This window comes from Perca flavescens, chromosome 11 (genome assembly GCF_004354835.1).
Source record: "Perca flavescens isolate YP-PL-M2 chromosome 11, PFLA_1.0, whole genome shotgun sequence".
In the NCBI taxonomy this organism is placed as follows: domain Eukaryota; kingdom Metazoa; phylum Chordata; class Actinopteri; order Perciformes; family Percidae; genus Perca; species Perca flavescens.
In genome coordinates, this window is record NC_041341.1 from 7,467,037 (window position 1) to 7,491,558 (window position 24,522).

Sequence of the window (24,522 nt, forward strand, 5' to 3'; positions counted from 1 at the left end):
TCGTGCAACCCTTATTGTTGAACCCTACAAACCTATGGAGGGTTGGTGGTATGGAACATTTGTGCGTAATATATGTGGTACCCCTAAAATTGCATGTGGACCCAGCCTGGCCCCTCCATTTGAAATGGTCTTGAAACTGCCACTGGTTATCACATTACATTATATGTTTTATTCAGGAGCAAAATGTAGGCCTACTTTAAACTAGCAGCTATACAGCATGCAGAGGCAATGGGACACACTGTATAATGTTTTGCCTTCGCAGCGAGAGTGGATGTGGCTCAGACCTAGTGGTTTACTTTTCTTTACTTAGGCTTTAATTACAAGCCAAACTGGGGAACTTTCTTAGAGGAAATGAAATGGTCTGATTTGGGCTAAAAGAGCCATAATAAAAAAGAGCAAAGCCGGTCATTGCAATTGTGCTATTTTTGGCCTGAAACATGCAAAGACAACATTCATTTTTGCTTTCCCCCTATAAACAGTAAAGGAAGAGTACATGGACGGTCTGCATTAAAGTTAAAATAGACACCAGCACTGGATTTCCCTCTAAATCCTCTGTTTCCGTACAGTTTCTGGACACCAAGGAGATCAAAATGGTGAAAACCAATGTTGGACAGAGATGGATGGGATGTGTGGGCGTTTCTCTATTGGCTCTAAAGGAGGAACTTGACACTAGTCTGATTATGGTCATTTCTCTTCCCGGTATAGTCTGTCCAGCAAGGTGAGCAACATGTTTTACTTTCCTTTACACATTTTTGAAATGTGATTTTAGTCAGTCCTTCAGTGAAACCTAACACCATCCCAGCGCGGGGACACAGACTTTGTACAGAGTTTTTTCTTTTCTTTTTTCTAATGAAATGGGTGTTGCAGACTGAACTGCCAACCGGCAGTCCCGGGGCAGGTCCTGCCTTCCCGTCGCCAAGAGTCCGGAGCCTGAGGTTTGTGTGGACATTTCTGGGAAATCCTCCAAAAGCTCAGTTTGCCAAGAAGAAACCTGTGAAGGAGCACAGCACAGCACAGCAAAGCCGCGTGTTCCTGCGCAGACTCAGCGCAGTTTGCACATTTCTTGTATTTTGTCGGAGTCGGAGTTTTTTCTCCCTTCCTGAGCGCAGATGATCGTCTCACGGTTTGTTGGACATAAACAAACGCTCGAGGATTAATTGGATACATTAACGTAGGAGGGTATTAAGGTAAGCGTGCGTGTGTTTTGGAGATGTGACGCGGTTCCGAACTTTTCGCCATTCATCCCCCCCCTCTCCCCCCCCCACCCCAAGGGCTGAGGAAGAATTATCACAGAGTTTTGGGATGTTTGTATGACAGATGATCTAAAGCTTACTCCTGATCTCATGGGATCCTACCTGGAAAGGGAAGTGTTTCTGACATGAAGTTCTGGATATAACTTTTACGCACTGTAACAGTTATTCGCCTTGTCTGTCAGATACAGAGCGGACAGTGAAGTGGATTCCCTCATGCTCTGAAAACACATCACTTGCAGACTGTTATGCCCCGACCCTGTCTTTATCTGGAATTAATTAACAAACCTCAAATGCACTAAAAGACGCGCCAGGATCACGCGTCCCGCCACCTGGATCGTTATCTCCCCACCTCAGTGAGCCTATACTTTATCTAACATCTCGCCACAATGCGCAGGGCTTTTGTTTTCAGTTTAGCTCTGATTTACCTGCTCACCTGGACGGGCGAAGCCGACAAACACGTTCACCTTAAGCGGGCGCAGTTAGACAGACGCTCCAGACGCGTGCAGCTGGGCGCAACGGACAAGGAGCGCCTCGTCGGCCGAGTGCGCCCCGGTTTTGGTTCGGCGATCTCGGTGCACGGTTCCACGAAGAACGAAGATGTGCAGGCGGACGATGGCGCTCTAGTTTCCGCCAGGACGGGGACTCTGCCGGGCAAGAGAGCGGGAGACGCAGTGCCAAGGAGAGGGGCGGACATGCTGCAAGACGAGGCCGCCCAAGGAGCGAGAAGCAGGGTCACCCGGATGCCCAACAACGCCGGGTCACCGAATCTGCTGGCCAGTTTCGCAGGGAAGAACCGCGTCCTGGTGATATCGGCGCCGCACGATTCAGACGGCTACTACCGACTGATGATGTCTCTTCTGAAGTCAGACGTGTACTGCGAGCTGGCCGAGCGACACGTGCAGCAGATTGTCATGTTCCACCAGGAGGGAGAGATGGGGGGCAAGGTGAGGAGGATCACCGGAGAGGGGAAGGTGATGGAGGAGCCGCTAGACACAGCGCTCATCCCCCGGCTCATGAGCTTCCTCAAACTGGAGAAAGGTGAGGGACGCATGCATGGGTTCATCCTGAAGGAGGTTTCATTTCATTTCATGTTTATTTTGAATAGGTACAGATGCTAAACGACATAGAAATGTGTGCAACAGACCTCCAGTGTACAGCATTTATAGCATTGCCACATATAAAATACCATAGCCTAAGCACATAAACATAGGCCTACAAGGCACATCCATATGTACCTATACCCCCCAAACGCCCAGGTGATGGCATTTGTTTGTTATGGCCTCATGTTCCCTTTTCTCCAAAGCAACTTAGAGTTAAGTGTATATCTGCAAGATCGACAGAAAAAATCAACTGCAAATATTTTGATGATCGATTAATCGTTAAAGTAGTTTTTCATGCAAAAGTGATGTGTCCTGCTCTTTTCTTCTCTTTTCTGTTTTGTAACATATTAAACTGAATATCTTCGGGCTTTGGAAAGACAAAACAAGACATTCAAAGACATTAGCGTGGACTTTGAGAAAAGGGGATAGACATTTTTCACTACTTTCTGATATTTCATAGACCAAACGATTCATTGATATAAGTAATTTGTCATGCAATAATAACCACAAATTTGCTGTTTTCAGCCTCTCAAATATGGAGGTCTTCACCTCTTTTCTGTTTTATATCATATTAACTGCGTATCTCTGGGTTTTGGACTCAAAAAACAAGACATTTAAAGGGTATCTAGCGTTGTTTTTTTTAGCCTGTTTTCAACAATCTCTGACATTGGTCCAGTATTAAGAGAGATCGCTGCAGTCGGCAGCGGAGAAACCAGCTACAATATAAGTTAATAGGACAATTGTCCAGCTTGTATTTACCTTCACAAAAGTGCTCTTTTTGCCTCTGACAGACTCAGATTAGTATTCTAAGTGTCTGACAACATTATGGAAAGGATCCCTACAGAGATTGACCTTTCTGTTAAAGAGTAAGATCCTTTATTTAAACATAAAAACATCCGCAAAATTGCGTTCGCTAAACCCACCAGACTCCATGTAGATCAACCGTAAATTTAGCATCGTAAAATACACTTCATTCAAAGTCGACAACAACAAAATAAAAATATGAAAGCCATTTTGATTTACATGTGAAAATACGTTGGCTCTTTACACACTAAAAGTACTGCTTTTTTAAATGGAGTCTGGTGGGTTTAGCGCTGGTGACTTCAGAGCTGTTTCTGGTTAAATAGAAAGGTTTTAAAGGTCTATCTCTGTAGGCATCCTTTCCATAATGTTGTCAGACACTTATAATATTAATCTGAGTCAGTCAGCAGCAAAACGAGCACTTTTGTGAAGGTAAATACAAGCAAGGACAATCACCCTGTTAACTTTCATTGGAGCTTTTTTCACTGACTGCCGACTGCAGCGATCTCGCTTAATACTGGACCAATGTCAAAGATTGTTGTTCCCATCAGTCACTTAGACACAAAAACAGGTTGAAAAAAAAACGGTAGTTACCCTTTAATGCTCCACTAAGTTCATAGTTGATAACTTTATGTGTCTGCTGGGCTTGAAGCATGTTATATTTATTTTAACAAGCTCTCCCATCCTTTCTTCAGCCACTAAACATCAGTTGTTACTCCCTGATCTCTATCAGAAGGTAACACAAACAATTAATCGATTAGTCGATTGACAGAAAACTCAACGGCAACTATTCTGATAATCGATTAATCATAGTCGTTAAAGTAATTTTTCATGCAAAAATGGCAAAAAAAAATGCTGTTTTCAGCCTCTCAAAAATTGAGGTTTTCCTGCGTTTCTCTGTTTGATATCATTTTAAACTGAAAATCGTTTGGTTTTGGACTTAAAAAACAAGACATTTAAAGACATCACTTTGGACTTTCAGAATCAGGGATGGACATTTTTCACTATTTTCTGACATTTTATATCAGAATCAGCTTTATTGGCCAGGTTTGCGTAAACAAACAAGGAATTTGACTCTGGTTAATCTTTGCTCTCAAAGTACAACACTCACTGAACATATAAAAAATAAAAACAGAAAGGACAGTAAGAAATATAAAAAAATACTGTTATGTATACAGTATATATATATATATATATATATATATATATATATATATATATATATAGACCAAACAATCCAGGAAATAATCTATAGATAATGAAATGAATCGTTAGTTGCAGACCTGTAGTTAAATGAGGGTGCTTGTATCTCAACATGACAGAATACCTGAAACTGAATCACAAATGTGTTTTTCCTGCAGGTAAGTTTGGGATGGTGCTGCTGAAGAAGACCCTGCAGGTGGAGGAGAGGTACCCGTACCCTGTGAGGATGGAGGCCATGTACGAGGTGATCGACCAGTCGCCCATGAGGAAGCTGGAGAAGCTCCGGCAGAAAGGCTTCGTCCAGAAGTGTCGAGCAGCCGGTGTGGAGGGCCAAGTGGAGGAGGGCACACTCACAGGTGATAGGGATAGACCGATTTATCGTCCCTGGATGATTATCGCGCCGTTTTTTTTGGCAGTTTGCAGATTATCTGTATCAGGGTTTTATTTGCCTGATAACCGATAAAGTTAATTAAAGGTACACTGTGTAGTGTTTTAAGTATTTTATTAGCTAAAATGTCTTCATTCATAAATATTTCCTCATCCAATGATCTGACTTATCCTTGCAAGCGAAGAATTTCTGTATTTAAATTGGACGGGCAAGTCCAAGGAGGCTTCCACGTCATTCCGCCATTTCGAAAATCTATAATCGCTGAGAGGGACAAAAAGCACTAGCCTACCTGTCCAGCTAATCCACAGCGCATTTTCGTTCAGAGCCAGCATCACGTGACTGAAACCAGCTGAAACGGAGAAGGAGATCAGTGAGAGGCGCTTGCCACTGCCAAATTTGAAAGCCTGTTGCCAAAAAAGCAAAAATTGGAAGACATGTTGTCATAGCTTCTTGGTACATAACGGCTACCGTAGTTGCAACACACATTTGAAAAAGTGAGGCGCTAGAGAGCACTATTTGTTTTAATGCAAAATACAATTTCACCACTAGATGGGAGAAATTCCTACACAGTGGACCTTTAATTAAAAAGTGTTCTACTTTGGCTCGGCTACAGTCTTAAGTCTTAAGATAATTGCTTAAAGCATTTAAAAAAAAGTTTTGTTTTGGAGTTTGTAACATTCCAAAATCTTAATTTTGACTTAAAAATTATCATTTCACACTTAATACACATATAAATATCGTTTATCGGTTTTATTAACTACTAATAATGGGTATTGGTATCGGCCTTGAAAAACCAGTGTGTTTGACTTCTTTGCCCGCTTTCCTGAAAAGCCCGGTCTGCTCTGATTGGTCAGCTGGCCAACTCTGTTGTGATTGGTCAACCAAATTCAAACAAGCCACTGGATGAGCTGTGCTTGTTCAGGCAGCACCTATGGGCAACACATATGAAAAACTGGGCTGGCTCTCTCAATCAGTGACATCACTAATCGTAGATTTTCCAACAGGAATGTGGTTCAAGCGTTTTTAGGCAGTTTAGAAAAGGGCAGTCTGCAGGAGAGAAAGCTCCATTTGGAGTGTGTTTTTTTGTACTTTATACATCTACTTAGAGCTGTAACACTTCCCAATATTGCTGTTCAATTAATTGTCTCAGAAATAATTGCCTTTTTCTCTTAAATTGAAAAATATTTACTTATTACTTAAAAAATGTTTTTTTTTTTACTTTTGAATGGATTCCATGAATACGTCTTTTGGTTATATCACTGTTACTTAACACAGGTACACAGCCTATGAAGTAAACAACGCCTCTTTATTATGTGTTATGTTTATACATGTTTTCTAACTATATCCCCCCTTGTCATTTTTGTTGCTATCAACGTGCAGAGGGTGAAGTGCCAACAACTAACAACTGAAATAAAAATATATAGTCCGACCAATAATCCCTTATATAATCTTATATAATTACAATTTGGCGTATCTAAACAAAATCAACAATTACCCATCATACGCCTTAAGCCCTTAGCTAATTTTAGAAATTAATTGCGGTTAAACGAAGAAACCGTAATTATGTAAAAAGAATTGACAATGATGTAATAATTGTTACTACATCTACTACATAGACAAAAACTATAACACACTAATCTATTGCAGGGATCTTCAACAGGGCGTCTGGGACCCCTAAGGGGGTCCTCTGAGTCAATGCAGGGGGGCCTCCAAATTATTGTTAAGTTATTTTCAAAAATTAAAAAGTCCTAAAATGAATCCAACATATGATTAGCATATATTAAGCATCGGGTTACCTAAAAGTAAGGTAGTCACAAAGGTAGCCACCCACAGATACAAATCAAATCAATCATTTGAATAGCTTAGTATTCTATGAAAGAAAAATGTATGTATAGATGTGTTAGGCCCAGTTTAAAATGCAACAATATATAACAATATATGCAGTAGGGGGTCCCTGATCCGGCTCTCTTTCAGTTAAGGGGTCCTTTACAGTGGCCAACAGGGGCAAATGCACTGCAACTTAATGAATCACACGCAAATAGACAAAACACAAGCAAATTAAGAAAACATCTTCATAAATTTGACAACACATGTGCAGCATTCAGCAAACGCGCTGCAAATTTGCACAACACAACCAAATACACAAATGTGCTGCAAATACAGAAATGATGCAAAAAGAAAAGTTGAAAATAAAATTGCAAAAGTCAAGCTGTTCCATTTAGTGCTCCCCCTAAACGCCTGGAGAACTTCCGTTGTATAATCTGTTTGAATTCAATTCAATTTTATTTATAGTATCAAATCATAACAAGAGTTATCTCGAGACACTTTACAGATAGAGTGTGGTCTAGACCACACTCTATAATTTACAAAGCCCCAACAATTCTAATAATTCCCCCAAGAGCAAGCAGTGCGACAGTGGCGAGGAAAAACTCACTATTAGGAAGAAACCTGGGACAGACCCAGGCTCTTGGTAGGCGGTGTCTGGCGGTGCCGGTTGGGGGTGTGATGAAAATCAGCGTTTTTTTGTTGTTGTTGCATTTGTTTTCGGGGATTGTGTGCTTTTCTTTTTGCATCATTTGTGTATTTGGTTGTGCTGTGTGTATTTGCAGCGCGTTTGCTAAATGCATGTGTTGTCAAATTAATGAAGATGTTTTCTTAATTTGCTCGTGTTTGGTCTATTTGCGTGTGTTTCATTAAGTTGCGGTGCGTTTGCCCCTGTCGGCCACCGTAGTCCTTGGCTTAAAAAACGTTGAAGATCCCTGATCTATTGTCTGCCTTTCTGTGTGTGTGGACCAATAGATACAACAGCAGAAAGAAAACCATGGAAGAAGATCCCGAGAAAGCCCACCACAACAACAACAACAACAACAACAACAACAACAGCAGCAGCAACAACAACAACCACAACAACCACCACCGCTGCCACAACCACCACAACAACTGCACGACCAACCACCACTACTACAACCCGGCCCCCCACCACAACTACAACCAAGGCAACAACAACCACCACCACCAAACCCACCACCATCAGAAGAACCACCACCAAACGAACCACCACCACCACCACCCAGGCACCAACCAGAGCCCACACCCCAGCCCTGTGGCTCCCAGCCCCCAGGACCACGGCCGACCCTTCCTACTACAACCGCAGAGAGAGGGAGCGGGTCGCGGCTAAAACCACCCCGGCTGGGGATAACCGCACCGACAAGGACACCAGAGATCCGCACGGCCGCAAACTGGCGCCTGCCACACACAAACCCTCCAAGATCAAACCGGCCAAGAGGAAGAATGGGGGAGAGAAGGTGAGGTAAAAGGGTTAGGGTTCATTTTGTACATACTTTAGCCTACCGAACTTGTGGGAAAAATCCGTACCAAAACTGTACATTAAACTCGAAGTGCACTCGGAGAGAGCAGACGAAGAAAAGTGAAAAATAATTAAGCTGTGACATTAATGTGCAGGTGCTGAGGAGGAGAAGAATGGAGAGAAAGAGAGCCAAATTGGCTATTGGGTATCGCCTCTCCTCAAGACTCCTTCGGCAGGACACTCAATTTAGGCGACCCATCTCCGTGCGGAAACGTGACGGATTTGGGCTGTATTGGCTGCCGACGGGGGCAGGTACTCGCACGCTGAATTGAAGTATCTCCCCGATATACTGTCCCTCCGCTGACTTGCTCCATCGCTGTTCTCCATTTTGTCGGCCTAGTCAAGTTTTTGCGTCTAGGGCTAACTCCTGCCGGCGCATAATTGTGACAAATGTTGACGTAGATTGACGTAAAGGTCGCTTCAAATCCGCCTTGGTTGTTCACACTGCGGCCGCATTGAAAAAAATCAGACCTGGGTCTGATTCAGGACCACATATGGAAGTGGTCTAAATCTGATTTGAAAAAATCTGATCTGGGCAAGATTTAAGTGTTCACACTACTTCTGAAGAGGTCTGACCTCAGTGACCAGGTCACTTGACCACCAAAAAAATCAGATTTGCCTGCAGTCTGGAGACAGAAACTACGCACTATGGCTTTAACATAGAAATGTTGTGGTCAGTTCCTCTTATTACTCCATTAACAACATTTATATTTATCTGTGCAGGTGTTAACTAATGAGTACGAGGACAAGTATGAACCAGGCAGGCCGACAGTCAGTCATCCTGAGGAGACCGAAACCTTCACCGACATCAGTCCCACCAAGAAGGTCAAGGGAAAGCTCGATAAGCACGACAAGAAGAAGAAGAAGAACAACAAGGCTGCCAAGAAGGCGGACAGGAGAGGAGGAAAGGGAGGGAAGATCGGAGGAAAGAAAAATGGAAAGAAGTACCCCGGGAAAGAGGACTACCCGAAGCCCGCTAAGAAGCCGACGCCCCCTCCAAAGGGATCTCTGGCCTCCTTCTTGGACTACTTTGAGGACCGGAGGCGGCTTCTGGTGAGAGCATGACATTCCTCACACTTCATTAAGACGCTCGCCGCCTCGCTCGTCTGGCAGAGCTCCTGTTTCACGCTTCAGCCAAAGGGAAATGTTAGTGTTCAGATACAGTAGCACTATTAAACTGCACTGATCTACTAGCACAGTAGTGTCATACTCATTTTCACCAAGGGCCACACTGGAAAAAGAGAATCACGTCAAGGGCCAAACATTTAACTTTTATTGGCATGCTTTTTTTTTTTTTTTTTTGGACTTTTTTGACGCTTTTTCAGACATTTGATGCTTTTTGTTGACATAAAGCCCTACAAAAGTCAGGAAAAGAAGTTTTTTTTTTAACAACAACCTGTTTCACAGCCTGAATATGAAAACTCTCTCTACTTCTGTGGGAATTTTCGGAGTCTCAAAGTCGGCAAATCTGCCATATTCTGTGTTGAATGTCACATAATTGCAGTTTAAAAAACACTTTCCCCGGGTTTTTGGTTTGGCGCAAACAACTAGGCGGGCCAAAATCTATTGTGAACCTAAATTGATATATGGGCCGGATCTACAGTAAATCTGCAAGGGCTGCTTTTCGAGTGGGATAATTATGAAATTGTTTATTAGGGGTAAAAAGATTGCAAAAAAAAATTATATTTCAATGTGAGTTAAGCATGTTAAGTTGTTTTTTTGAAATATGGACAGGCATAAAGTATGTGGAGCAGCTATCTGACACACAGCTGTGTGCTAACAGACTGTCTCTGTTTTGCAGCCAGTATAGATTCTTATCACAGCAGTGGCTGGGAAAATATGCCCCATCCTCCCCCTGCATGTTAATGTAAACATCACCTCTGCAGCACACTGTGTGTGTGTGTGTGTGTGTGTGTGTGTGTGTGTGTGTGTGTGTGTGTGTGTGTGTGATTGCATATACATGCCACTCTAACCTCCCTCCCTTCCTCCAGCTGATTACGTCCCCCAGCGAGGAGAGCACTATGTATGTTCAGCAGCGGGACGAGTACCTGGAGTCTGTGTGTGAAATGGCCATCAGGAAAGTCTCCATCATCACCATCTTTGGCTCCCTGACCAACTCCACCATGAAAATTGACCACTACCAGCTGGGTAAGTATCACGTGGTGCTAGCGTGCAGTTTTGCGTCTCTCATCAGAGTACGGGAAGGTACAAAAAGTAATTTCTTTGTAACTCAAACACAGAGGTGTCGGACTGGGGTGGAAATGGGAAGGGCTCGGGCAATACTAATATATAAACTCAAACTTTGATATGAGACTAAATATCGTCTTAGATTTTGGATATCGTAATATGACATAAGAGTTGTCTTTTCCTGTATTTAAAGGCTGCATTACTGTAAAGTGATGTAAATTGCTCTAATTTGCCTTTACCCATTTAGTCATTATATCCACATTACTGATGATTATTTATCACAAATCTCATTGTGTAAATAGTTTGTGAAAGCACCAATTGTCAACCCTACAATATCGCCGCAATATCGATATTGAGGTGTTTGGTCAAAAATATTGTGATATTTTCTCCATATCGCCCAGCTCTAGAAATGGGACTGAGTACCCAGGGCCCTCATGTGAGAAGGGCAGGGTACTGAAGCATGTACTGTATATCGCTCCATGCTCTCTTGTGTTAAAATGATTGTTTAGATGTACTAAAGTCACATGATAACACAAACTGACCGATCGAGGCAGTGGTAGAGCAGCAACTCTTGTGTTCTGCGTGGTAAAAGTAAAGGCTTAAATGTCCAATTAAAGCTATATTTTAACACTTTTTCAGGCTGTTTATTAAAGCAATATTGTAACTCTTATTCGGGCTGCTCTAAAAACGAAATCTCCTGTTTAGCCAGACTAATTTCACCTCAGGGTGATAGTATACACATCCCAGACTGTCTACTGTTTTTGTCAAAGGAGTCTCGTGGCTTTTAGGAGATCAGAGATCCCCTTTTTGAAAAGAAAATCCATTTTAGTGAACAGCTGCTTGTTCGAAAGGAACAAAACCTCTGCTGTTTTATATGAAAAGCGCTGTGTCATTTGTGCATCGCGGTCGCTCGTATTTTGAGACATTTTATAGCTGTCTCAAACCAGAGGCTTGGGTTAGTGTGTGTGTGTTAACTTCAGGACATGCAAACCCGCTTTGTAAAACGTTATGAGCCTGTCACTCCACATGACGACGAGGTTTTCTCCAGATGGAATGCTGGAAAAAAAGGTGATGTCACCCACATCCACCCATGCGGGGACTCGGTTACACTTTTGTTCTATTTACCGGCCAGCGGGTCAGCATGTGTGTGTGTGTGTGTGTGTGTATGTGTCAGTGTGTGTGAGCATGTACTGTATACAAACAAATCGTTCTTTCAGTGTTGCCCCTCCCTCAGTTTAGGGCGACCTCATGGTGTTTTAGGATGTCTTGTATGTGAGTTGGAGTTTGTTGTGTACAGTCTGAGCCTGCGGTCTCCAGCATGTGCTGGAGTGGGGGAACCAACTAACCACCAAAAAAACACTATTCTGTGTGTGTGTGTGTGTGTGTGTGTGTGTGTGTGATTGTGCACACATGCATGGAGGGAGCGGTGATTAAAGGCTTTTGCTTTGGTCTGTGTAAACGGCAGCTAGAGTAGAGGTCTTAATCCAATGGCAGAGCTCCGTGAATAAAAGCTGCTCTTTGTGGAGTTTGTCCCTGATTCACTCTGCATGTTTGTATCCTGCAGAGTCTACTTCACTGTCATGTCAGACGCATTTTTCAAAGGGAACATTGTTTTGAAGTTTTAGCAATAGAAAAACCCATTTTTCACAGCTGCACACTCACATTGTGTTTATTTGACGGGAATCATCACAGATTGTACTTCATTTCACGGTAAGACAGTCTGACAGTTATGGCACTTTCTCAGAGACATTTAGTCACAGTTGTTGTAAGAGCTTTTATTTGTCAGATGGGATAATTGTCTAGTCTATGAACAAACCATTTGTCAGTTTTATGGTTTACGCTTGGGAGCGAAATATCAAAGCAAAATCTGAGATGTCAGAAGTTATTAACACCCTGATGAACACAAGCCTTTTCTCCGCAGGAAACGTTCAAAAAGCGTCCCTGTTCATTTACCTTCACAGCCAAAATAGTTTGAATTAACGGTACCGTCTCTTTTGCCTCTCCAGAAAATGACAAACCTATGAAGGGTCTTCGTCAGGAGGACCTGGTGAATCAGGACCTGATCACAGAACTGAGGAAAGAGTTTAGCATGACCCATGAGGACTTCTACATGATTCTCACCGACACTGACATGAGAGTCAAGGTAAGGATTCGCTCTCTATAGTTGTGTCCCAGAATCAGGGGCAGGAAGTCTTCTAGACATAATATGTTGGGGCAGAGATGGGGACTCGAGTTGGAGACTCTGACTCGAGTCGCACTTTAGTCCTTTTTTTCGACCGGATTTCCGTTACCTTCCTCTGTTGGAATTCTGTGTTGGTCAGTTTCTCTGAGATGAAGAAACAGAGAAATGTATCTTTTTAGATAAAACAAGATGTTGACAAAGTTTTCTTTTGGGGACATCATTTGAAATTGGGAAAAATTTGAAGTTGGGAAAAAAAGGTAATAAATTGCAATATATCACACAATATTGCAATATGTTCAAAAATTGCAATATCGTATCTGTATATATCTGTCCAATCTGAGTTTTCTGTTTTGAACGTACACATGTTCCACCAAAACAAGTTCCTTCCTCCAGAGGCACGTTTGCTCCGTGCAGCGCTTAGCGCCGGCCATGGCGATTTTGATTGGTTAAAAGAAATGGCAATAAACCACAGCACGTTTTTCTCCCATCCTGGAAGACCCTCCTCCACAGCTCCGCAGCGTTGTGGAGGAAGGTCTGGCAAAGCAAGACTACACACACAGTGACTTCAGGCTTGACCTGAGACTCGTCCTCAAAAGACTTCTGGTACGTTCCATTAACCCCGGAACTCGGAGTCACACCCGAGTTGAATACGTTCCATTTACAAGTCAGATTTTTCATTGTAGGGTTAGCTGTAGCCAGGTTAGCCATTGTTAGCAACGCCAGTTGGTAACAACGCATACACACAGCGTAACATGTGCACAGATAGAAGATGAACAGGACTTTGTGTACGACTGATTCAGTGAGACACAAATGAGAAAGAAGTGCTAAAAACGGCATGTTACTACAGCTTTCACTGCTGTCGATGCACGGAGCAGAAATGTTGGATTTTTAGCTCTGGGTATTGCAAGGTTGTCCGAGTTCCGAGCTCGGAATTCCGAGGCTTGTGTCCGACTTTGACCTCGGAAAATTCGACTTCCGAGTACAAATGGATCACACTACTTAGACTGGAGTCGCACTTAAGTAGCACACACAGTGACTTCAGACCCGACTTGAGACTCATCCTCAAAAGACTTCAGACTTGACTCGTACTTGAGGTGCAGGACTCGTGAACAATCTTTATATTTTATTACATCTTATGAGCTGAATGTTATTCCCCTCCCTGCGTAACCTTTAACATACCTACGGAACACGTAATCTGTAACACGTCTGTTCCACACACGAGAGAGGACAACAAACATGTCAAACCACACCGGCAGCTGCTGTGCTATTCATCAGAAGCTTTGGCTTTAGAATACATCAGATCAACAAGGCCCAAACTAAAGTAAAATATGTGCTATCAAGATAAAGGATTCTGGCTCAACCACGTCTAATTTGATCAGGCAGCTATGCAGTGTTCTAAGCAGCCTGGATGGAACGCAGCAGACTTGACTTGAGACTTGACTTGGACACTAGCTCAAAGACTTGTCAGCGTCTCTGTGCTGAGGTCTGTCCAATCTAAAAGGCTCCTCCATCTTTTGCCTGATTTTGGAGGACAAAAGCATTCAGCCCCTGAATATGGGTAGATTGTGAAAGGCCTTTAAGCATGCCACGATATTTTCACGTCTCTTCCAAATAAGAAACATTGCCGAAATCAAACCTCTATTAGCTTTTCAAGATCTGGAAAAAATGATTCATGCCTATGTATCGTCCCCGTCTTGATTATTGTAATTCCCTGTTCACAACCCTGAGCCGCTTCTCTCTACCTCTTAAACCAATCACAATCTTGGGCTGCGCTAAGCGCTGGATGGAGCCACGGTGCCTCTGCAAAATAGCCTCTGGAAGTAACTTGTTTTGGTGGAACATGTGTACGTATTAAAAGTTATTTTAGTCGTGCAACAGAAAACTCAGATTGGACAGATAGTCTAGCTAGCTGTCTGGATTTACCCTGCAGAGATCTGAGGAGCAGTTAACCATAGTCCTCACAAATCCACCGGAGGTTAGAACGCCAACACAAAGAAAGAGTACATCCGGCCGAAAATTAGGGACAGCCGGCGGGACATCCGGGGAGACATCCGGTGGAACCTCCGGCGGCACTAGAGCAATCCCGGAAATTAAACGTTGTTGATATAGAATATTAAAAAATGCAGACCGTTAATGGTTTCAAGAAGCTGTTTAAAAACTCATCTGTTTCGTAAGCACTTTGTCCTGTAATGTGTGTTGTGCCCCCTGTGTGGTTTTGATTGTTCACGTGTTCAACTTCTGGGTTTGCCTTTTTATTATTATCATGACTTTGTTTTTATATTGTTATTTCCTGTTTTTAAGTTTCTATTTTCATTCAATGTTGCACTGTACAGCACATTGTGACCCTGGTTTTGAAAGGTGCTTTATAAATAAGGTTGACTTACTTACTTACTTACTTTTAACAATCTGAACAGTATTTTATTCATACTTTCCCCTCAAAGGATAACATACAGTTTCCCAGCTTTATTCCTGGCCCTGAAGTTGGTCTCCACTCTCTGTTTACAGGTCCACCACCCTTCTGCCCAACATTTTCATCCTCTCTTTCTTTTTCAAGGTGGACAGACCTGTCCTCGTACTGCCAACACGCTGCCTTCACTGAAACACAACATGACATTTGGCCCACACCTGTGTGTGTGTGTGTGTGTGTGTGGTAGTGTGTGTGTGTGTGTGTGGTAGCGCGTGTGTTTGTGTGTGTGTGCGTGCAAGGTAACTCACCAGGCTCTTTTTGGACAGATTCATCAAAGAGGCCAGTGTTCACCTCTTTGCTGACAGAGGCAGAGACAGGGAAGTCTGTAAACGTACAAGGATGTGGGTTTGGGTATGAGACAGAAAGTGGCAGAGAGAGAGAGAGAGAGAGAGAGAGAGAGAGAGAGAGAGAGAGAGAGGAGAGAGCGAGAGAGAGCGAGAGAGAGCGAGAGGTGTGAAAGAGTTAAAAGGAGCCGTAAAGCAGATTCAGCACGTCCCGAGGTGTTAAGGAACAACTCAGGAGCAGCCGAGTCCTTTCACGTACGTGAAGAACGCTGGGGAGACCTTGATGGCTTTAACCGGATCATTTAATGAAAACTCAATAGAGGAGACAATTTAGCAGGCAGTACAGTTTAACCACCATGTGTTATTGTGCAGTGCCGTCCAAAACTCTCAGGAGTTCTTGTCCTCCTGAAGGTGGATTTAAACTCATGCTGGAGGCCTTACGTGTAGCTGAACCTTTAAGGTAAACAAAGATATACAGCAGGCGCCGTAAATACAGATACTAAAGCCTAGTTAAGCCTCTCTTTCTCTCTGGGAAGGATAATATGCTAAAGCCTAGTTCAGCCTTTCTCTCTCTCTCTGGGAAATATCAGATGCTAAAGCTTAGTTCAGCCTATCTCTCTCTCTGGAATTATACTAAAGTGTGGCAGGCCCACCGACCTCCAAAGGGACTGTCCTGAAAACAAAACCAGTCCCTTATCATGCTGCCTGTCTACACTCCTTGAATCTGTAGAGGGACAAACATATTTACACATGAACCGGTTTGGTTATTAGAGACTGGCCGAATCTTCTCATCCCCTGACCTGTGACCTATGAATGACCTGATGTTGTCTGAGCTTTCCCTTGGTCTCATGATCATACCACAACTTGGGTGTTTCTGGAAATCCCTCCGCACCAAGGAAGGTCTGAGTGTTTGTGAGTGTGTGTATGTGTGTGTGTGGCTGGCTGTGTTAGATATGTATGCTGAAATTGCTTAGCATTTTGCAAATTAAACACGATGCTGTGTTGTGTTTATGCCTCATGCTGCTTCCCAGAAGTTATTCTGAAGAATGTTTGTGGGAAATGGCCACGCCGCATCTACCAACATGTTCCAAAACGTCACTTCATCACTTTGTTGGAAATAGTTTCAACATTGTTTTTTTTTTTTTTTTTTCTTAAGCCATGGAATTCTATTTTCATGTCCTCGTTTCCAGATTATTTTTTTAACAGACATATTAGTTTATTTTTTCATCCACATTTTTGAATCAGCCTTTTGGTAGAGTGTAACTGGTTCTTGTCCATGATCTTTTGTCAGCAAGCCTATGAGGTTCCCATCGCCATGAAGGCTGTTTTCAACTACATCGACACCTTCTCTTCCCGCATCCGAGAGATGGAGCAGCAGAAGAGAGATGGGGTGGTCTGTAAGAAAGAGGACAAGCCCAGGTCGTTGGAGAACTTCCTCTCCAGGTAAAGTGGTTTCTAAAGGTTTTAAATACCCCCCATGTCCAAGAGTATGTGGACAGCAAACATTACGCCCATGGGTATTAATATGCCTGCTCTTAGACCTGGCTTTTTGTACAGGAGCACTGTTATGTTTAAGGATTTACTTTTGCCACATAGTTGGAAGCACACTGTTGTCTAAAATATCACTGATGTAGCATTACGTTTTCGCTTAATTACAACTTGCCCAAACCCTGGAAAAAGCCTCTTAAGTATACAAAAGTATGGCCATAAAGTATTTCTTTTAGCATGCATAAAAACAACTACCATCCAACTAGTCTTGCATTGCCAGCTCTATCTCCACAGCGCTGTGGCGTAAGGTCTGGCTACACTACAGATGCATTTTGGGATAGGAGAAAAAAACGCTCTGGGTTGTTTGCATTTCTTTAAACCAATCAAAATCATCTTGGGCGGCCCTAGGCTCTGGACGCAGCGATGGTGGCTCTGCTAAATAGTCTCTGGAAGGAACTTGTTTTGGTGGAACATTTGCACTGTGCAAAAGAAAACCCCACATACAATATTAAATGAAGTTAACTGTTGATACAATACAGTAACGTGAGCTATTTAAATTAGCAGATACATGGTTAAACCTCATTAGCTCTTACCAGTGTATCTCCGTGTCTTCGTCCACAGTAATCCTACCAATTGGTCCCAAAACGTCCCAGTTAGAGAGGAAATGCCCTAAACATATTCTTTGTAAATCTTTACAATCATTCCCTGAAAGAACCAAGCAGGACTGCCTTGTTGCACGATTCACATTTTCTTCAAAACTTGCCATTTTCAGCGTGTAGCTGGCTTGTTGTTTACAGTAGTGAAGGGATTTTGAGAACTCTGACACACACACAGAATGAAAGCAAAGGGATATCACGCGCTGCATGTCAGGCTTTGTCCTGAAAATGTACTTCCGTTGATCTTGACTACCAACCACCTGAAAGAGCACACTGTATATAAATATCTCTTTATTGGAATTGGCTTTTGGACTGAAAATCTCCTTGAATCCTAGATATTGTCTTAGATATGTGTTCTGCTGAGGAGTTGGCAGTCAGAATTATTGGGTGGTCCCACCAGGCTGTTTCCGCTCCCATCAAACAGCTGTTGCTTTGCTCAATAATCAGCTGCACCACAATTTACAGCGTTTTATAAGCAGCATCTGGCAGATTGCAGCAGCCTGTGTGTGCGTGTGTGCCACGGATATTATAAGTAGCATAAAAAATACCTCAAGGCTGAGTCATTGCAGTCCCATATTTTCCTGAGATTTCTAAATCGAGCAGGCTGTCTTTTGTTACCATGGAGACCTGAATTTCAGCTTCAGATCACAGTGCTGAGATGTGGCAGGATTTTAACCATAATTCAGGGTTGTCACCCTCTGGCAGTAATAGTATGGGAATATGGTGTACAAGCACACACTCCGTGTCTTAGCACAGAACTTCCAGTGCTGCACCAAAAGTGCCACTTAAATTCGGGGCTGACATTTTCTGTGATTGCAGGTTCCGTTGGAGACGTCGCCTGTTCATCATCTCCGCCCCTAACGACGAGGAGTGGGCCTATCAGCAGCAGCTCTACGGCCTGAACAGCCAGGCCTGCAACCTCGGTGAGGCCCCCTAAAATTTACACCTGTCACTTCACTCAAAAACTAGCCTCGCTTTGCCAGACCATCCACACGCTGCGGAGCGGAGGAGGGTCTGGCTACTCCACATCCACTCTGGTATGGGGAAAAAACAACGTGCTCGGGTTTATTGCCATTTCTTTAAACCAATCACAATCGTCTTGGGCGGCGCTAAGCTCTGCTCGGAGCGGCTGTAAAATAGTCGTGCATAAGAAAACTCTGATTGGACAGATAGTCTAGCTAGCTGTCTGGATTTACCCTGCAGAGATCTGAGGAGCAGTTAACCATAGTCCTCACAAATCCACCGGAGGTTAGAACACCAACACAAAGGAAGAGGAAGGAAACAAAAAAAGCATGCATCCAGAGGAATTTCCGGCAGCAATCCAGGAAGTGGAACGCCAAGGATATAGACTACTCCAAAACTAACCTGTGACCGATCAATTAACTCACTTCCCTGAGGTCTGGAAAGTGACTTTAAAGGAGAGGAAGTACACAATCTCAAAACTTGTACAAATGATATTTGAAATAAAGATGGTCCAATACCATTTCTTGCTTCCCAATACCGATTCCGATACCTGAACTTGCACATCGGCCGATCCTGTTCTATTCTACCTGAGGCTCTTTTCCTTCCCTGACTATGGCCTTTTCAGTCCGCCAGTTATTTAACCTTTCCACAGTTAATTCAATGTTATTACTGTATATCTCAAAAAGAGACATTAATCTTGACTTTGCAAATCTCAACAACCTGCCGTGCCTCACAGATATACGCACAATAACTGTAAACTTTGAATAGCCCACAGCGAACACCACTTCTCAGTAAAAACCAAATAAATGCTCTCATCTGGAGTTTCCTCCCCCGCGTGAACCTCATGTTCCTGTCTTGTTTATAGGAATTCAAGATTTCTGGCTCTTAGGTCTTTCCCTAGCACTTTCTCGTGATGCTTAAGATGGTCAGGGGCAGATTTATTTGTCACATTTATGACTTTGAATCTTACATCTGCTATTTGATTCTTAACAAGTTCGGGGATGAAATTACCACACGTTCAACTAGAGTTTAAGACAAAATATGTGAGCCTAAGGTAGGCTACTAAAAAAATCTGGTCACGAGGGCTGCTCCCTCCCTCGCTGCCCCAGACAAAGGCCTGTCCTGCTGACTGGGCTGAAGGCCTGAGAGGTTTGATCCTGGTATTCAGCACTTGGCTCTCTCTCACCAAGTAAAGCCTGCGTTCTCCTGTGTTTAATGTGGGCTTTCTCGCTTCAGAGGAAACAGCTTTTTGGCAGGACTCTCCGGACCACCCCGTTCTCCTCCCTCTACCTAAAAAACCAGTGCTCAGAATGGTTCCAATGAGCAACCGCAGTGAGATCAGCTTGTGTAAGCTAGAGGACTGGTGGATACGGAACAGTTGGTCAGCATATTACAGAACACAGTGTTCTTGTTTAAAGAATGACTTTTACTGTAACATACTGTATTTGCCTCTATCTGATGTGTGTTGTCCATGTGATTTGTCATTGCCTTGGCGACATAGGTCTGAGGCACATCTCCATTCTGAAGTTGGTTGGCACAGAGCTGGCGGATATGGGCGGAGTCTTGGAACTCTATCCTATCAATGGTAAGAACTTTCTCACGGGTGGGACTGTGGGTTAGGAACATACTAACACACACAAAGTACCTCTATTTATACACATAGTACCTTCTGTTACTGAACGCTAAGACCATGTCCACAAACTGACATTCAATCCACTTGTTTCACCTCCAAACAGCCATCTTTCATCACGCTACAGGTCAAAAGAATCTTGCACCATATCCATTGGCGATTTTAGACCCTTTTTAGGGTTTTTTCTAAAAACAATTTTTGTGCTTCAAGTTAGAGTTTGCGAACTTGTCTGTTAGTGACAGAGGACAAACTATTACTATTATTAAGTTTAGTTTTAAGGGTCTTTTTGTGAATGTACCAGAGTCAAACTTTCGTTTGTATATAGACCTTTTTATAGAGACCTTAGTGGTCCCCTAATACTGTATCTGAAGTCTCTTTTATATAGACCTTAGTGGTCCCCTAATACTGTATCTGAAGTCACTTTTATATAGACCTTAGTGGTCCCCTAATACTGTATCTGAAGTCTCTTTTATATAGACCTTAGTGGTCCCCTAATACTGTATCTGAAGTCTCTTTTATATAGACCTTAGTGGTCCCCTAATACTGTATCTGAAGTCTCTTTTATATAGACACATGGATGTTTCCCATTGATTTACCGTAGTACAGTACAGTAGTATACTTCATGTTAAACATAAATATATACTGATTTGATTACAGCAAGGACAACATCCGCAGTATTGAGGGTAAAATAGGCTCCAGAATATTTCGTTCTGTATTGACAAGTGCAATATTTGAAAATCAATAATTATTTATTATTATTTTTTTAAATTACATTTATATCTGCATTTATGTCAAAACCTCGAGACTTTCAAACATCAAAATGTCATTTATGAAATGTATTTGTGTCAAAATGACATATAAACATCTTTTCCTATTCTATTGGCCTGGAAACGCTTCCAACACACTTGCGTGACGCGTGAAAAATAGGCGTCGGCCCTATTTCTAGCATGCACGCGTTTTCGCGCCTGAGACGTGCGTGTCACGCAGCCAGTGTGGAAGCTCTAACCTGTTAACATGGGAGCCCTAATAAAAACGGACAAGCCACGCAGCTGACACGCTCACGCCACGCAGCCAGTGTGTAGCCAGCCTTACTGTGACTTATAAAGTATCAGGTTTAGTTCCAGCATAGTGTCAAAAAACGTTAGCTGACAATGTTGTTCCGTAGCTAGCTTAGAGATGATCAGATAATAAAATTCCTGATTTAGCAGGGGGGAGGTTAACACTTTTGCAAGGCAATATATGCATGTCATATTCTCATTAGGGGCTGAGGCCCCCCTAAAGGTCTGATCCTAGAACAGCCCCTGCCCAGATCTACCCTTCTTGTGCAAAAACAGAATCCCAGTCTTTCCACAAATTCACCTGCACAAGCCAGTTTTAGTATCCTACTTCTCACCAGTAATCCAAGATGCGTAAAGAGACTCTACGCTTAAAGGTCCAATTACTATTCCACCATGTCCCCAGAGGAACCTTTAACGATTCTTTTAAAGTGTCCTTTGGTTCTGTGAAAGGCGCTATATAAAAATAAGTGATTATATTAATGTTATTATTACCATGGACACTCTCCCGACAACCTCACAGCTGCATTACCATGTGTGCTGCTGCTGCAGTGGCAGGGGACTCATTGTCGATTAATCCCTCAATTATTTTCTCGATTAATCGATTAGTTGTTTGTCTATAAAATGTCAGAAAATTGGGAAAAATGTCGATCAGTGTTTTGACCAAGTTGACGTCCTCAAATGTCTCGTTTTGTCCACAACTCAAAGATATTCAGTTTACTGTCCCAGAGGAGAGAAGAAACTAGAACAATATTCACATTTAACAAGCTGGAATCAGAGAACTTCAAAAGAAAGAGATTGATTGACTATCAAAATAGTCGGCGATTAATGTAATAGTTGATAAACAATTGATTAATCATTGCAGCTCTAATCAAAATGTGAATTATGTCTTTAGTTTTTATTTCATATGGCCTGGTAGATGTTGCTCAAGAGAACTCTTCCCGACGACCATGACCTTTTTTTTCAGTATTTTCGCTTTTTCCTATGCTTTTGACAATTTTTCTTCTTTTTTGTCACTTCGTTCAACGCTTTTTTTTTTAATTCATGGTCCATAGACCTAATTTATATGACCTTTTACCTAATGTTAGCAGAAAAAAAAGCAGAAATTAAGAATTATTTTGACTAGAAAAAGTTAAGATCAGAGGATGTTGACTGGATCACCGACCGGTATATGTCATCCATGTCAATTTTGGGCATTTTGGTTCAAAGTAAACCATTTTTCGGATGTAAAAAAATGCTGAAAATGGGTCAAATTTGACCCGAGGACAACACAAAACTAAACAACCTTTACTGGAGAAAGGAAGTGGGAGTTATGCAAGACTAAACTCGAGCTGTTGCCAGTGGACTGAAGCTCTTCAGGTTTCTGCTTTGGGCATTTGAGCTCAGCACATGGAGCTAAAGTAAATGTCAACCAAGTCTCTAAAAGGAAAACATGGCCGTACTCTCTCCTCTGAAAGGAATAAGATATCTGTCCTGAATACGTTATTCCTAAACGGAGTCTCTGCTCCATCCAGGGAGTGCTACTGTGGAGCGCGAAGGCCTGTCTGGTAGCCTGGTGAAGGACATGAGGAACTACTTCCAGATCAGCCCAGAATACTTCTCCATGCTGCTGGTCGGGAAGGACGGCAACGTCAAGTCCTGGTACCCTTCTCCCATGTGGTCCATGGCTATTATCTACGAGCTGGTGGACTCCATGCAGCTCCGCAGGCAGGAGATGGCCATCCAGCAGTCCCTGGGGATGCGCTGCCCTGAGGACGAGTACGGCGGCTATGGCTACCACCAGCATGGATACGAACACGGTTACCAGGACGGCTATCACCAGGGCTACGGCTACTAACTCGTCCCTACTGTTCGTGTTCCTTTTCACTCGTAACGTCTTTAATCTTTTCCTACCCGTCCTCCACGAGGCAATCGGTTCAGCAGGGGCGATTCCAGGGGGAGGGGGGTGGGGGGCATTTTATCAGAATACAGCATAGAAAATCTGCTTAGAAATATAGGACACATTGGATAGGATAGAACAACATAACATAATTCTGCTAAATAAGACATCACATTCATTATTAGTTTCACTTGTTTTCATTTTAAACTAATTGTATATCTGAATACAATACACATTTTCTATAAGCTCAGTCCGCCACTTTTTTTAAAAACAATAAAAATATTTCAGTGGGGGGCAGTGCCACCCCGTGCCCCCACTTCTAGCCCCGCCCCTGCAGCTCAGATGGAGGGAGGTCAGTAACACTTTATAATAATCATCACTTTCAACTGGTGAATTGATAGCTAATTACACTTTGGTTAATAGTTATTTTACTGTTAAACAAAAAAGATAATTTATAATGTTGACTAATTATGAGAAATATTATAATTTATGTTATTTGTATGCAATATAAAATAATATGTTTATACATTTAGATAGATAGTATACTCTGTCAATGGTTAATACTTGTTTTGCAAAACATCCATAAACATAGTTTGAGCGACTTTTAAGAAGTTGCAACCAATACGGAAAATAATAAAAAAAATAGTGGTTTGAAAAGCATTAAGTAACATTAATTTGGCCCCATTAAATCTTTTTCTAGCGATTTATAAAAGAGATGATTTGTACACGGACAGCTATCTAAATAATGTTTATAGATGCTTTACAAAGTCTTAATTAAGCATTAACAAGGTATTATATTCATCAGATGCAACTTCATAACAGCCACTCATTCATCCATTTATTGACGGCTTATAAAGAATGTTTTAATCATTAACAAATACTTCAAATATATAAATTTTCTGATGTGAGCAACAATAAACTGTAAAAATAACATTAAAGGTGCAGTAGGTAAGACTTATAAAACTAACTTTCTGTCATATTTCCTGAAACTGACCCTATGAAGCAAGTCATATTAAAAATAATCCAGTTCCAGTTGTGGGATTTGCAAAAATCCACTGCTCCCTGTTCAGATGCACCAATCAGGGCCAGGGGCGGTGTCTAACACCAGTCAATCACTGCTCATGCACACTCATTCATTCTCCCTTGTGGGGAGAGGGGCTTAGGAGACCATTTTGGGCTTTACCTGAAAGGGGGGAGGGACTGAGAAGTTGTCGACGTTCACATTTTTTGGCTAACTCCTGGATCTTCGCAATCCTACTTACAGCACCTTTAATTATAGCTAAACTAATAAGTACTAAACATTATTGATCATACTTTCATTGTTTGTTAACGGTAAAATAACTTAACTTTAAGTTGACTCAACTATCAATCTACCATTTCTTTGCGATGGTTATTATAAAGTGTTACCGGAAGGTCCTCGAATGTTTTGTAGCACTTAGCGAAAGCCTGCAAACGGCTGCTTTCACCTATCCAGATCTTTGACAAATACACGTATTGCATAGTATGCTGCAAGTAACTGTAATTTGCGAGGGGGGCTTTAATCGATCAATAAATGTGTAGATGAGCCTGGAGGATCAGGGATCTGATGTGGATTTACTTTTTGTTTTATGGATATGTTA

The 24,522-nt window shown here is 42.3% G+C and overlaps 2 protein-coding genes across 4 annotated transcripts in view; one reads left to right on the forward strand and one right to left on the reverse strand.

Moving 5' to 3' along the window:
* Window positions 1-701: 701 nt before the first annotated feature.
* On the forward strand, window positions 702-22,954 carry ccdc80 (coiled-coil domain containing 80). 2 transcript variants are annotated; one of them, XM_028590577.1, is made up of 11 exons: window positions 702-718; window positions 868-2,291; window positions 4,516-4,713; window positions 7,545-8,050; window positions 8,836-9,165; window positions 10,104-10,260; window positions 12,306-12,442; window positions 16,524-16,675; window positions 18,196-18,299; window positions 19,841-19,924; window positions 22,539-22,954. In XM_028590577.1, exons 2-11 carry the CDS (start codon window positions 1,640-1,642, stop codon window positions 22,859-22,861), a joined length of 2,643 nt encoding a protein of 880 aa, XP_028446378.1. In that variant the 5' UTR covers window positions 702-718; window positions 868-1,639; the 3' UTR covers window positions 22,862-22,954. The 2 variants fall into 2 exon arrangements, with proteins under 2 accessions (XP_028446378.1, XP_028446377.1); XM_028590576.1 differs by having other exon boundaries at window positions 703-2,291.
* Window positions 11,991-24,522, reverse strand: part of slc35a5 (solute carrier family 35 member A5) — a 32,942-nt gene continuing 20,410 nt past the window's right edge. Inside the window, exons 10-11 of one of the 2 annotated variants that reach the window (XM_028590580.1) lie at window positions 15,197-15,271; window positions 11,991-12,625 (exon numbers count right to left, since the gene is read on the reverse strand). In XM_028590580.1, coding sequence (XP_028446381.1) covers window positions 15,236-15,271 — 36 coding nt within the window. In that variant the 3' untranslated portion in view covers window positions 11,991-12,625; window positions 15,197-15,235. Of the gene's footprint in view, window positions 12,626-14,473; window positions 14,554-15,196; window positions 15,272-24,522 lie in introns of those variants that run through there. The other variant, XM_028590579.1, reaches the window with a different exon arrangement.

Bases quoted from the DNA above. Each gene is read 5' to 3' on its own strand.
- ccdc80 (XM_028590577.1), top strand. From the start codon at position 1,640: ATGCGCAGGGCTTTTGTTTTCAGTTTAGCTCTGATTTACCTGCTCACC. The intron at 8,051-8,835 runs GTGAGGTAAAAG...TTATCTGTGCAG, and splicing joins GGAAGAATGGGGGAGAGAAG to GTGTTAACTAATGAGTACGA. The intron at 10,261-12,305 runs GTAAGTATCACG...TTGCCTCTCCAG, and splicing joins AATTGACCACTACCAGCTGG to AAAATGACAAACCTATGAAG.